Here is a 13,563-nt window from a genome sequence, read left to right on the forward strand (position 1 = left end):
GTCTTGTTTTTGGGACCCACAAACATTCTCCTAGGCAAGTGTGCTAGAGAATAATTCACCCCACTAAAGTCAGATCCATCTACATCTACACTAATTTATATAATATTAAAAAAATTAGTTCAATTTTGTTTCTTTGCTGTAACCCACTTAGTATGCATAATAACTGGCAAAAATGTTAGATGCACCACCATCCTTCTATTATGGGATTAAAAAAAAAAGGGGTCTTTTTCCTGCCCAATTTAGAGGTCTATTTATGTTATATGACCCATTAACCCTACCTTCTCTTTCTCCAATGGCCTGTTTGGGCAACCATAGCATATAATATATTCTCCAAATTAGCAGTATCATTATCCTTAGATACAAAGGATAAACCCTATAATTCAAAGTTTTCCTCAGCAAGAAAGTTATATTTAAGTAAAGATTAATACCAAAGGAAGAAAAACATAAGGAAAAAGAAACATTGAATGGCTGTTAAATAGCTATAATATACTTTTTCTAAAACAAAGAAAAATCCTGACTTTGAATCCGTCGACCATCTTGTTAACTACTTTGGGTTAGATGTGATCAAGGGCCTATATCAGTTATGAATCACCGATTCTTGATTTTATTTATAAGTTGAATCGTAAATTAACTATTTTTATATAACTTTTATTTTACAGTTAAAAGATCAAACGGTTTTGTATTGATTTATGATTTTGATTCATTATAATTTTGTTTACGATTTAGTCACATATTAAATTAAAAGAAATTAAAATTATGGGATAATTATATTTTTAGTGTCTGAATTTATCAAGAAATGACAATCGAGTGGTTGAATTTTTAAAACTAACAATTGAATGTAGCAATCTATAAGAAATAACAAAATGGTATTTTTAGCAGGTGATTTTCAGATTTTTATTAAATTTTTACGAATATAAAAAAAAGAGTAAAAATTGTTAAACACATTAAAAATTAAAGTGGATTTATTAATGTTATAGCCAAACTTTATCTTATATAATTCTCTTTTTCAAACCTCAATCAATTCTGAATTTAGTATTTCTAATCCTTAATCTCCAATTTATAAATTCTTAATGACTTGGTAAAACTACGTTTGTATATGATGAACAAATTTATTATTTTATTATTTTTATAGCATATTTTTACTATATGTTTTTTATTTTTTATCTCATTTAATTTAAAAAAATTTATATCGGTATTTATAACGTGTAACTTGCTATTAATATTATTTTGTTAATTTTTTTACGAATTGCCACACTTAATTGTTAATTTTAAAGTTTAACCACTCGATTATTATTTTTTGACAAGTTTATACACTAAAAATATAATTATTCCTTAAAATATCAATGTAAGAAATTATAACAACGATATTTTAAAAATATTTAAATTTATTAAACATTTTGATTTGTTTATTTTATATTTTTAATTATATTTATTATAATAACTATACATTTTATGAAAGCTAAGATCATGATTTAATTCAATTATTTTTTTATGTGGATCAAAATTAAGATTTAACTTACATGAGATATTAAAATTCAAATCAATTTTAAAAAATTAATATTTATTTATGCATTGTCAATATTTTCTTATATAATTGAATCAAACGAAACATATATTTAAATTTGTAGGTTAAAAAATCTAATTCACTAGATTAATAATTTTATTCTTGAGGGTTGAATTGACTTGAATCAATGATTCAGGTTCGAAGACAGTTGAAGTTCAATAAGAAACTAATCAAATTATATCTCGATAATTATTGTTTTTAAATTCTTAGATGTGTTAGTTTAAGGTTTCAGTGCTTCCATCTAAGTTTAAAAAGAAAACCATTTAAAAGTATTAAAAATACTTAAAAAAATTAAAACCAAATTGATTATTGTATTTAAGATATATAATTTGATGTGTTTTTTAATGTTAGAATTGAAATCTATTTATATTGAACTGAAAAAAAGAATGGTACATGTTTGGTATAATTCCAGCCTCTTCCATTTTAGAAGAACTAAAATTGGTACGATCCCAGTGATTGATATATAAATAATTGAATTGGATTGATTTTACAGATCTTCGTGCACTACTAAGAAGACAAAAACAGAAAGGAGAAGACAAAGAGAGAGGAAAAATGACCTGTATATGTTGTAGTAATATAAAGCAGTAACTATAATACAGATACTATATTTTTTTGTTTGTGTAAAGATTTGAGGATTTCGAGCAAAAGAAGGCTCCAGTGAATGTGATGAGAAACACTTCAAAGACGACTCCAAGTTCTCATGGCAGAGCACGAGATTCCGGTTAAGCTGACTTGAATATGTGATTCAGTACAGGAAATTGTAAGCTTATGGCCATCCAAACACTTGGAAAGTGGCATTTTGCAAAACGTTGTGAATTCATTAAAAAGAATAAGGCCCGAGAATAAATCAGATATGCAGCCCAAACACAGCCTCTTCCACCGCACTGAAATTCATATACAAGCTCACTTTACTATCTTCAAAGGAAAAAGACAGAGCTCTCCATGCTCCATCAATTTCAGGGGCTTCTTTAAGAGATTAACCAATGAATGGGTTAACCTCAGGAAAATTATAAGTTAACAAGTAAAACATTAACTTTTTCTTTCTTTCAGCCTCTAGCAAGAGTACAAAACAACCACCAAAAAAAGAAATCCCACCATGTGAGCTGGTACAGAAAAATTTAGGGCATTTTTTAAGCAAAACCCAGGCTGTTATTAAGGGACGTATACATATTTGCTTCACAATAAAGAAATAATGCTAACCCTTCACAGTTTCAGTATCTGTACAGGGATAATACCAGGCATATTACAGTAACAAAAAGTTAGTTCTGGTGACAGGAGTAAATTAAACATGAGAAAAATTTTGTGGTTCAGTGATCAGCATTGATCCCGAATATGCGAACCTTGTGCATGTGTGGGAACTTAGCTACCACCAGCACGAATACTGCCAAAGTGTTGAAGAAGAGCATTGGATTTTGATAGTCTGTCGTGTGCGAGGCTATCAAATACCTGCCGAATCAAACATGGGGTGAGCAATAACGTAAGAGCGCCTAGCAACTTAATAAAAGAAATCTCAAATAATCTTTAACCACCAGCCACATGCTAAATGCAAGTACACCATGCAATGGTCCATCTAGAATTGAAAAGGAAGAAAGAAAACATGTCAACAATTCTACCTTAGGATCTAAGGGAAAGTATACTTTCACTAAGACTTTTCTTACAAGAAATAGTGCTTGGACAAAAGCAAGCACAAGAGGCCAGCTTATTATGAGACAGCAAAACACTGCCCATTGACAGAGATACATCAACTTTATGAACAATCATGACAGGTCCTTTTTATAACATAACCCTTCTAGGAGCAAAAGAACAGGAAAGTGACTCAGCATTACATCAACTGCATCTCAAGAGGAAGAGTTTGATTTGTAATTGAACAAGTCTACATACACGCAACAATTCTGGTGTATGCATTGGGTGCTCATTCATTGCAATGCTAGACAAACCTCTCTTGTAGTCTAGCCAAAATAGACTAACTTAACTGAACGAATGAGATAAATTTACAAACAAACAGATTCTACCACTGGGTCTTGTGCCTAAGCCATTTGTCCCCTTTAAAGTCGGGGAAGGCCAGAGGTGTGCGTTCTCAAGCTCAAATGCAATATGCAAGTCATGGAGTGCTAGTACTGACAGCACAAGCTCATACAAACACTAATAGAAGGACAGAGCTAATGTGATAATCTTAGGTTACGCAAATTAGTCCACTATTATAGGGACATAAACTATCCAACAATTAGAAGCAGGAGTTTCAATTATTGTAAAACCTTCATCATACCTTACCAACCGTCAAGAGATTGTATATGTTCAGAGTCCAACTGTAAGGCATACAAGACGAGAAGTACTTACAGAACTACAGGCACAACAGTCAAAAACTTCCTATTGCGGGTCAATTGCTTGCCATTTTCTATTTGCTCCCACCAAGTCAAACCATTGTAGATACCTTGGTCATCAGCAAATGGGGTTCCCTTCTTCCAGTGAAAGAACTGATAAGTAATCTGAAGCAAGATACATCAATATCAACAAAAGTAAGAACACAGAGAGCTTAAGACTAGAAAAAATAAGTGAGATATTAATTTCTTGTCCGTAGCTTTTGCTGCTACAAACAATTTAAGTTAATTAAGACCTTAAAAAAATCAAAATAATCTTCTAGGAGGCACCAAATATTTGAAGTAGCATAAAGAAAATAAAAAATAAAATTCACACAGGACAAGGCAAAAAAACATATGATCTCCATTGATGCAAATAAGTTTGATACAAAACCTGCAGATGAAGAGTAAGATAAACAAACTCGCTAAAGAACATGAACCACCAGAACAACAAAAAAGATGGAGAGATATATTGCTCTATATATCTGCACCAATAAATGTGAGAAAGTGAAGAAGTACACAGAAAGAAAAAACTCAGCGGAAGGCTGGAGATGACAGTAGATTACTACTAAATTCTACCCACTAGATTGCTCCCTGAGGTCTCTTACACATTTACATGAACATATTTTTTCAGGGCTTTAAGATTGATCAACTATAAGAAGAAGAAAAAGCTCATTCAATTACAGGTCTATCAAGTTTAGAGGTTTCATGATTTTATGCCAAAACCACAACCATGTAATAATAATGGGAAACCAACATTTAAAACAGCCCATTATTAGGTGTATCCCCATCTTCATTTACAAACTTCTTATGCTGATGCATATCCCAACTCTGGAATGAAGGAACAGTGGATCACAAGAATATATACTGAAAATGTGCAAAAGAAACAGATATAATTAATATGATAAGAGCACACAACATTGTGTGGAAACTGAAGCCCACAATCAGTTTGGCAAACTATCAAGATGGTAAGCTACCTTCCCAAGCCTAGTTAAATAAGGGAAACTCTAAGCTATGTAAAAAGATAAGTTACCACCCATGCCCTATTATTATAAAATTTTGGCTACCCTGCTCTCTATAATTGTCAGATATACTTAGCATTTAAATGACAATGTCAGCACACTAGCTCTTAGATTTATATCAAGTATATGCAATCTGAAATTTTAACTAGCTGCAATGAGTTTTAGGCAACAAAATAAGTCACAAGTTAGTACTTTTACGTTTATATTCAGGGTACAGTATGGAAACTACCAATAAATAGCAGCATACAAATAAAAAATTAAAAGAAATCAAAGCTTAGTAGAACGCAGAGCTAAGGTTTCTAATGTAGCATGCTGTATCTGTTGAATAAAAATTAGAGAAAACATGATATCAATTTTTCAGGCTGTTGAATTAATAAGTCTTTTGCCATTTCACATTTCAAATTACACAATATGCAGAATTGACCTGGAAGCCTAAACTTGATGTTTAACTCACTCGCACCTCTAATAACATTCTAAAAAAGATATTCAAAAGCCTCAAAGGAATTGAATCCAAAATCATCCTAATCTAATCTCATACATAAACAGATCCACAACAACGACATGAACCATCAACCATCAAAGAAAAAGCAAAAACAAACTTAAACCCATCAAGGAAAACTAATTAAATGAGAACAATTAAAACCGAATTCCCAAACTTATTGGAAGATTAGTGGTGCAAGTCAAAGAAATTAAAAAAAGAAACAAATAGATAAATAGGTTAATAATAAATAAGTAATAGAAACACTTACAACAAAATGAGAGAGGTGAACGATGGTCCAGGCCATGCCAGGAGAGCAACCAAAGAGAGAAAGAACAATAAGCCAAGAAATAAAAACCATGAGAATATAGGTTGTCCAAACCCCTGGATACGTGAACCATTCCGTATTCCTGTTCACATCTGTCGTCGGCACAGCTTTGACATACATTCTCTTTCTCTCTATCGATAAGATTAACAATAATATGATAAAAAGATGAGCTTTTTAAAGAGAATTACGACTACCCAGATGAAGAAACCTAAAAAGAAAGAGATTCAAGATTGTGACTGAGTCAAAGATCGGATTTTTAGTTGTGGGTTTGTCTCTGTTTTGGAATTGAGGTTTTTGACGTTGCAGAATGCGAAAGAGAAGATCTTTCAAAGTGTGTCTTATAATGGGCAGGGTTCGAGTCCATTAAACATCGCAAAGAGGAGAAAATGATAATTGGGTTGTTTTATTAAATTAAGGTTAGGCGTAGGTCCCATTGGATTAGACTTTCCTATCAAGAACAATTATCCGGTTTCTTTTCTTACATTCGGATTGATTATTGAGGGGATTCGAGAGATAATTGAACCGTCTAAATTTACAAAATAATAAATTAGAGGGTTTAGACAATGTGCTTAGAAAATTATGTGGATACTTAAATAAGCATTTGAAGTAATAAATAAATCATTTAAAAATTATAATTGTGTTATTTTATATTTAGAAGTGTCTTCACATATTTATTGATTTAAAGTTTTAAGCAAAGAACATATACTATAAGACCGCAAATTATTGATTAGCTGTAATAATGTCCGGCAATCAAAATAAGTTTATAGCTCCCTCGAAGTGATCTCTTTCAACGAGATGCATCACTTATGAAATCACAATTCAATTTGTGTTGAATAAAATCATTTAATTTGTATTTCATTTGATAAACCAATATTTTGTAATTTCTTTTTTCTAATTAGCTTTTGTAATTTTAATCAATATCATTGAAATAAGGGTAAATACTGAGTTGATTTTTTTGATAATTATGAATTGTTAATTCAGTGAAATACAGTGATAAATTAACAAATTCCGTCCATAAACCTCTATTAATATATTCTCGTTTTTATTCTTGAATATGTTAATTCTTGCAAAGGGTTTATGGAATGATGAGAAAAACTTAGTTGTTCACTAATCACGTATTGCATACGAGAACAGGCCAAACTTTTATTTAAGGATGTGCCAATCAAATTGCAATAATATATCAGGTCACACCAAACATACTTGTCTAATCTGCAAGATTAATATCTTTTGCAGGAAATAAGTAAGTAGAGGTACTAATTTAAACGTCAAATGGTCGGTGGGCCTGCATTCATACAAGGATGAATCCCAATTTCACATGTCATGCCTATAAATTGCCTTTCTGTAACCAACATCAACAACCTGGAAGCTGACATTGATTCTCATTAGCCTACACCAGCTTAGGCACCGATATTGGTTCTGTAATTTGGAAGCACTACTCGGTCAAGTTTTCTAAAACCTTCATGCGGAAAGAGAATTTAAACTTCAGATAAACCTTCATTATGTAAAAATAATACATTGACGGGATCAGAACTATTCATCCATACAAAAATTAATGCTACAACAACATCAGATTGATAAATCAAAGGCTGAAGCATTTCCAACCTTGTCTAAGCCTTCTACCAATCTTCTCTTTGCTGACTTTGTTCTGTAACACCAAACCTCAAAAGCTTCACTCAGGTCAGGATATCTAACCTGGTCTGCTTTCATCCAGTCTGCTAGGATATCAGCTTGGTCATTTGATGGCAATGCTAGTATCAATGAGACTATTGCCCCCTCAATGCTCTGGCATAGATCTTCATCCATCTTGTAGGGAAAGGTTGAGTCTTCATCATATTTCATGTCTAAAAGAGGTTTCAACTTCCTTATATAAGGCAGCCATGTATTTAACAGCCGTACCCGACATGGCGTTGAAAGAATCACATTTCCATAGCCAACTGCTTCCAATACCTTTCCCGTCACTTCAATCAATTTTATTTTCAAACCCCACATCACATAATCAAGTTTATTGTCTTCAGTTACTCCTAAAACTTTGCCCGAGATGTCAACCCAATTTGAAACAAATTCCTTCATAAGATCCATCTTGGGAAGTATGTTACACATCCACTGAAGATCAGATAGAGTCTGCAATATTTTGGCATCAGCTGCCTCAGATACAAGGTCGAAATCCAAAAGCAAGGAGGACAGTTGCTTTTCAAATGAAGAAAAAATTTTGGAAAGCCCCATTCTCACAACTGATTTTACTTCATCATCAGCTGTAACTAATGGTGTATCCTCATCTTCCCCTAGCATGTATTCTACTTGTTCTTGGGCAGAAAGTCTAAGCTCATCACCAAATGGAGGAAACAACCCGCCTGTAGATGTGGCAAAACGAATTGCTGAAACAAAAACATTTTTTGTAGCACGTATATCTACTGGCTGGATCCTGGATATGATTGGCATAGCTATTGGACCCAGTTGTGAAACTGCTTTCAAGATTTCTTCCTCTTCCTTATCCTCCCAAGGAACAGCCTCTAGGTACTGAATGCAGCTCCTCGTGATCTCTTCACAGCTGAATGCAACTGACACCTCAAGTATACCAACAGCAGATTTGACAGATTCTAAGGAGTCCAAAAGCAGATGTGCAGGGAGATACAGCAATCTCAAAAAGTTAACATGGTGATCATAATTATACTCCGAGCAGTGAATCTCAAAACATGTACCAGAGTCTGGATTAGAGCACCAATGTGCAAAGAACTTGCTCTTCTTTACCAGAATGGAAGAGTGAGAATAGAAAATTTCAGGTCTTCCATCACTATTTCTCAAGTGAACAGTAATGTCACTAGTGCTTTGGTCTCCAAGTCTGCAAGGCTTGGCTACTCCAGTTTTTTCCATGTGCAAATAGGAGGAATGCAAAATTCATGCTTCGTGCATTTAGAGAATCTTTAACTAAATTGAAGTACCTGAAAAAGAAATCAAAGGGCATAAGTATTGAGTTTGAGAGATTTTATTCTAAAAGGGTAGAACCACTTCAAATCAGTAAAGCTGAGTATGGATCTGTAATAAGTAAAAAATGTCAGAAACTAAGAACATTAAAGTCAAAGTTGCATTTTTGCACAACAGAAGTTGATATATGTACATGAAGACGATAAAATGAACACCAACATAGCACCCTTGTGCAAGCATGTGTTGGTGCGTGGTGTATATGTGCTTTATAGAACGAGTTTGTACACAAAAATTAAAAATAAATAAATAAATGATGCCACTTGAGCACAAACGTTCCATTACTTACTGAACCATAGCCATCACACTAAAAGTGATTGTAATGATGTCATAAGTCCAACCATTTTAATTGATATCAAATGCCATGCAGTCCAGGAAGAACAGGTCAGTGAAATGAGTACTAAAATGGAAACACCAAAAAGGATATGTGATGAGACAGAACACATGAAAGTAATAGCAACAATTTCTCAAGTCAAAATACAACGGTTTTCTAGTTAAGGAGAAAGCCACCAACCATGGATACAAAATGGACAGTATCAATCTTTACTAATTTATCAATTACTACAATGCTTAACAGAGGTGATTTAGAAGTTCTTAAATAAGAGAAAGATGCAGAATTATCTTCTGAGTTGGAAGAGATTTATCCTAATAGCCTCCATAGAAACTGCAGGGAAACTATATCATTCCGTACTCTAAAATCAAGGCTTTGAAACGATCGTTTGAATTCGTTTTTCTCCTTTTTTACAAAAAAAAAAAAAAAAAAAAAAGAAAAGAAAACCATTTTTCCTTTTTTCTATTCCACCATTTTCTTGATATCAAACAGAAGGTAAGAATTATATAATTTCACTATCAACAACAAGATTTAAAGTTTCTAATCTTCGTAAAACTATAACCTTCCCCAAATCTTAAAAGAATTGCAAAGAAACCATACACTATATGATAATAACATAAAACATCAATCAAAATCAAATGCAGGAAATCAATCGGCAAGCTCCAAATCTCCTTAAAAGGAAAAATCTTGAACGCACACACACTCAAAAAGAAAGAAAGAAAGAAAAAAAAGGATAATACCCCTCACCTGGCATTAACCAATTTGAGTTGCAAATATAGAAAACAAGAATCCAGCTTTCTTAATCAACTAATTTGGGTATGACTTTGAGTTGAAGAGACTATCCATAAAACTCTTCCCATTTAGGTTTTGTTTTAAAGAGGGAGGAGAGTTTTCAGCTGCAGCAAGGAGAGAGGGAGAGAGAGAGAGAGAGAGAAATAGAGAGATAGGAATTCACAAAGACCAAAACTTGTTGAAGTGACAATTTTGACACTTCATGGGCGCTGAATGTGATGCTTGATTATGCAAATGGCATTTGCAATTAGAGCCAATTGTTAAGGGCAAAGAGCTACGTTGCGATGCAAGTAGGGCGACAATGCTGCGTATGGGCGACAAATGATTGGTACTTACTACTACTCCTCGGTAGAGAAAGAAATAGTGGATTTTTCTTTTCACCAAATTTATCTCTCAGTCGTACGAGACATTATTAGTTTGTCCAAAAACAATTCTCACCTAAATTTATTCCATGTCATATGAATTAAAAGAAGGTAAGAAAAAATTCTAATTTTTGAAATTCATTTTATACCAAAGAATTATTATGTAATTCAAATTTATTTTCTATAATAAAGTTGAGAATCGATTATTCTCGTATTTAAAATAATAATTGAAATATCTAAAAAAATTATATTTTAGATTGAATCGAAATAAATAAATTAAAGTTGAATAAATAAGTTTGTGAATAATATATAATAATGATAATGCAGGTGTAACATAAGGTATATATACGTCAGGCTATTAAGGACAAGAGAATAAGACCATTTCGTAAGAAGTCGGTTATTTGCTATATATTAAATTAATCTCCAACTTGCACAAGTTGCAATGGCAGCTGATATGACAAATGAATGGATATTAAAGAGTGCATCAAGCGTTTAATGGGCTGCCCTGCCTCTGCATTAAACTATCAGGGCTCAGCCTTGTATAACAGAAATTAGTCCCACTCCCTTTTTATTGGACCATTGCTGCATACGCTTTATATTTCTCTCTTTCTTTTTATTCGGACAACATCGAATAGAATGGACTATACAACAGAATTAGCCTTGTATTAGAATCTCCCCCTGGAAGAGCTTAGCAGAAGTATTGTCACAGTCGATGTACTTAGATATAAAATTTGAAGATTCAAATAATCCTTTTTTCTAGAAAAGAAAACAAAACCTATTGTTGTTATGGGTTTGTAATCAACATATTCATCAATTTGCACATTTATCATTCAATATAAGTTTAACTACTTAGCATAAATTTATAGAGATTCTTAAATTTAGTATTTTAATACATTATTTACCCATTTTTTGAATTTCTCAATTTTATTGTTATGTAACTTGTAACCTATCCGGCCACTTAAAACTTTTCCAAGATAAAAAAAAAAAAAAAAAAAAAAAAACAGAGAAAGAATTATGTTTCATTTTTTTTAGAAAAAAAAAAGTCATATAATTAAATAAGGAACTTTTTCAAAAAATACTATTTTTTTAATTTTTTTAATTTATTTTTTTAACCAAAAGAAAACTAAAATTATAATTTCTTAAAAAAAATTAAATCGTATTTTTGTATTTTAAAAAAGAAAATAAAAAAAAAAAACAAAGATGTTTCCGAAAATTTTCCATTAAACAACCTTACAAATGCAAGAGCAGCCCAATTTTGCAGTTGAATAGTAACAACCAAGAGTCCATTCGGCCCATCATAATTGAATAGTAGCTAGTAATCAGATTCGGACCATTAAATTTAAATTGACACATGCAAATAAGGAAAGCAATACAACACTGGCACGAGTGAATTTTTAACCCGGACAGACAAAAAGGATCAGAAGATGACGTCAACTGCCATCATCGTACCTGACACAGTCATCATTCCACCCAACACGATTGACGACGTGGCAATAAAAAGAGTAATGGAGAGACAGACATTACATCATCGAGCGGGCCCCTCTGGTCCGTCTGAAGTAATCGGCTACATGTCCCCTACATCGCCGGCATATAGCCTCCAGCTATTCCTCAAAATAACCGCCGTCTGATTATGTAATGGGACGCGTCAATCAGCGTCAATATCAATAGCCACGTGTCTGGTCATTTTAAGGAAAGATCATATTCTCGAATCTCGAGTAGTAGCACCCAAGCAAATGGACCATTGGTCCACAGGTTTATATATAATTATATAATATACAAATGTGGACTATGCTCTATGCCTTTGATGGCTAATGTTGTGGACCGGCGTGGATTCTCTAATATTGCTTCCTCTATCAGCTTAGATAAAGTGGAAACTTTCAATTCTTTTATGGCAAAATTTATTGATGAGCCCCTGAACTTTTATTAAACTTGCATTTACACTCTCAATATTTTAATTATCTCATTTCAAACTTTAAATATATTTCAAAATGAATCTATGTTTACAAAATTGAGCAATAAATTCTAATTGCTAACGCTATTATTGTGCAAATAGCGATGAGCTACGGTGGACGATGATGGGATTGATGGTCATGATTGGCTAGTAGTCAGAAGTAATAGAATTTATGTAAGGGAAAAAATGATTTTTATACTTATTTATCTCAGTATTTTTATTTTCCTTTTATATAGAAAAGGGACATACTCTTGGAGCTTAAAATTCAATAGATTTACTTAACGATCATTTGAATAGAGTTTACTTTTAAATTTAATTGATCAATTTCAAAAAATACATAAGATACAATGAGCATTGGAATATTATTTGTATGTTGTTTTGCTTTCTTCTACTATATGCAAAGATTAATTTCAATAAATTGTCCTTTTTTCCGATGTCAAAAGAAATTTTTCCAGCAATTAAGAGAATTCAAATTTTATTTTATTTTTTCATCCATTTACACCTCTCATAATTTTAACAAGATCCCAATTATAATCTTCTATTTATCAAAATAATTCATCTTATATAAGTTAAAGAAATGATGAATATATATCTTTTTGAGTGTTAAACATGAGAATTCAATCTAAAATAATATACCAAAGCAATAAAATGATTTAAGAACACTGTAAGCTAAAATTTCTGAAACTTGAAAGCAATAGAAGAATATTGCATTAATAAAAATGCATGAGCAGTGTGGAAGAGAATAGAAAGGAATGGGAATGTGTAATGGGAATGAGCAGAAAATGTGGAGTTGTGGTAGGGAAGAGCACATAGAATAAGAGCTTAGTAAAATGGAATAAGGGCCAGGAGTTGTATCAAGGAGAGTAGACATTCTCTGTATACAGTTTCTTACGCCTAAAAGGGAAGGACTGAGGGAATAGGGTACATTTGTCTGTTTGTCTTGTTGTGAAGAGGATTGGGCCCCCTGGATGGTCTGGTGGTGGGGACCTGCTGATCAAGGGTGGACCAGGTCTCAGGGTAGAGTAGACCACCACCATCACCACCACCACCCACCAGTGATCAGACCACCATTTTGTGTACAAGGATGCCATGATTGGTTCATTAGTGGTTGGATATAGCTCCTTAAAAACACTTCCTTTTTTTCACTTTTGTTAATAAATGCTTCTGGGTCCTATGCAGTTTTGACATAATCTCACTAAAGCCCCTTGCACTGTTCTCCGACAACTTCTCATAACCTTTTTACCTATTTCTTTTCACTTAAAATTTCAAATAACTCAGAAATGGTTGTGGGGGGCTTTTTTTTCTCTCTTTCTTTTTGTCCCTTGATTTACGAGGAACATAACATTATGTGAGACTGAGAGAAGTGGAATTAATTATATATATATGTATAACTCAACCT

The 13,563-nt window shown here is 32.7% G+C and overlaps 2 protein-coding genes across 3 annotated transcripts; both read right to left on the reverse strand.

The window, feature by feature from the left end:
* Window positions 1-2,668: 2,668 nt before the first annotated feature.
* On the reverse strand, window positions 2,669-6,193 carry LOC8288814 (ORM1-like protein 2). Of its 2 annotated transcripts, none has more exons than XM_048374383.1 (3): window positions 5,693-6,169; window positions 3,902-4,050; window positions 2,669-3,010 (listed from the first exon to the last, which is right to left on the reverse strand). In XM_048374383.1, exons 1-3 carry the CDS (start codon window positions 5,867-5,869, stop codon window positions 2,872-2,874), a joined length of 465 nt encoding a protein of 154 aa, XP_048230340.1. In that variant the 5' UTR covers window positions 5,870-6,169; the 3' UTR covers window positions 2,669-2,871. The 2 variants fall into 2 exon arrangements, 1 of the variants encoding a protein (XP_048230340.1); XR_007215948.1 differs by having other exon boundaries at window positions 2,836-3,010; window positions 3,831-4,050; window positions 5,693-6,193.
* A 1,027-nt stretch (window positions 6,194-7,220) lies between these two features.
* Window positions 7,221-10,192, reverse strand: LOC8288815 (BTB/POZ domain-containing protein At3g05675). The gene is made up of 2 exons (XM_002518836.4): window positions 9,807-10,192; window positions 7,221-8,688 (listed from the first exon to the last, which is right to left on the reverse strand). Exon 2 carries the CDS (start codon window positions 8,618-8,620, stop codon window positions 7,316-7,318), a length of 1,305 nt encoding a protein of 434 aa, XP_002518882.1. The 5' UTR covers window positions 8,621-8,688; window positions 9,807-10,192; the 3' UTR covers window positions 7,221-7,315.
* Between the last annotated feature and the right edge of the window lie 3,371 nt (window positions 10,193-13,563).

This window comes from Ricinus communis, chromosome 5 (assembly GCF_019578655.1).
Source record: "Ricinus communis isolate WT05 ecotype wild-type chromosome 5, ASM1957865v1, whole genome shotgun sequence".
NCBI classification, from domain to species: domain Eukaryota; kingdom Viridiplantae; phylum Streptophyta; class Magnoliopsida; order Malpighiales; family Euphorbiaceae; genus Ricinus; species Ricinus communis.

Excerpts from the sequence above, each read along its gene's own strand:
- LOC8288814 (XM_048374383.1), bottom strand. The coding sequence starts at position 5,869 with ATGTATGTCAAAGCTGTGCCGACGACAGATGTGAACAGGAATACGGAA. Across the intron at positions 4,051-5,692 it reads TTCACCTCTCTCATTTTGTT|ATTACTTATCAGTTCTTTCA; the intron begins GTAAGTGTTTCT and ends ATCTTGCTTCAG. Across the intron at positions 3,011-3,901 it reads ACTGTTGTGCCTGTAGTTCT|GTATTTGATAGCCTCGCACA; the intron begins GTAAGTACTTCT and ends TTGATTCGGCAG.
- LOC8288815 (XM_002518836.4), bottom strand. The coding sequence starts at position 8,620 with ATGGAAAAAACTGGAGTAGCCAAGCCTTGCAGACTTGGAGACCAAAGC.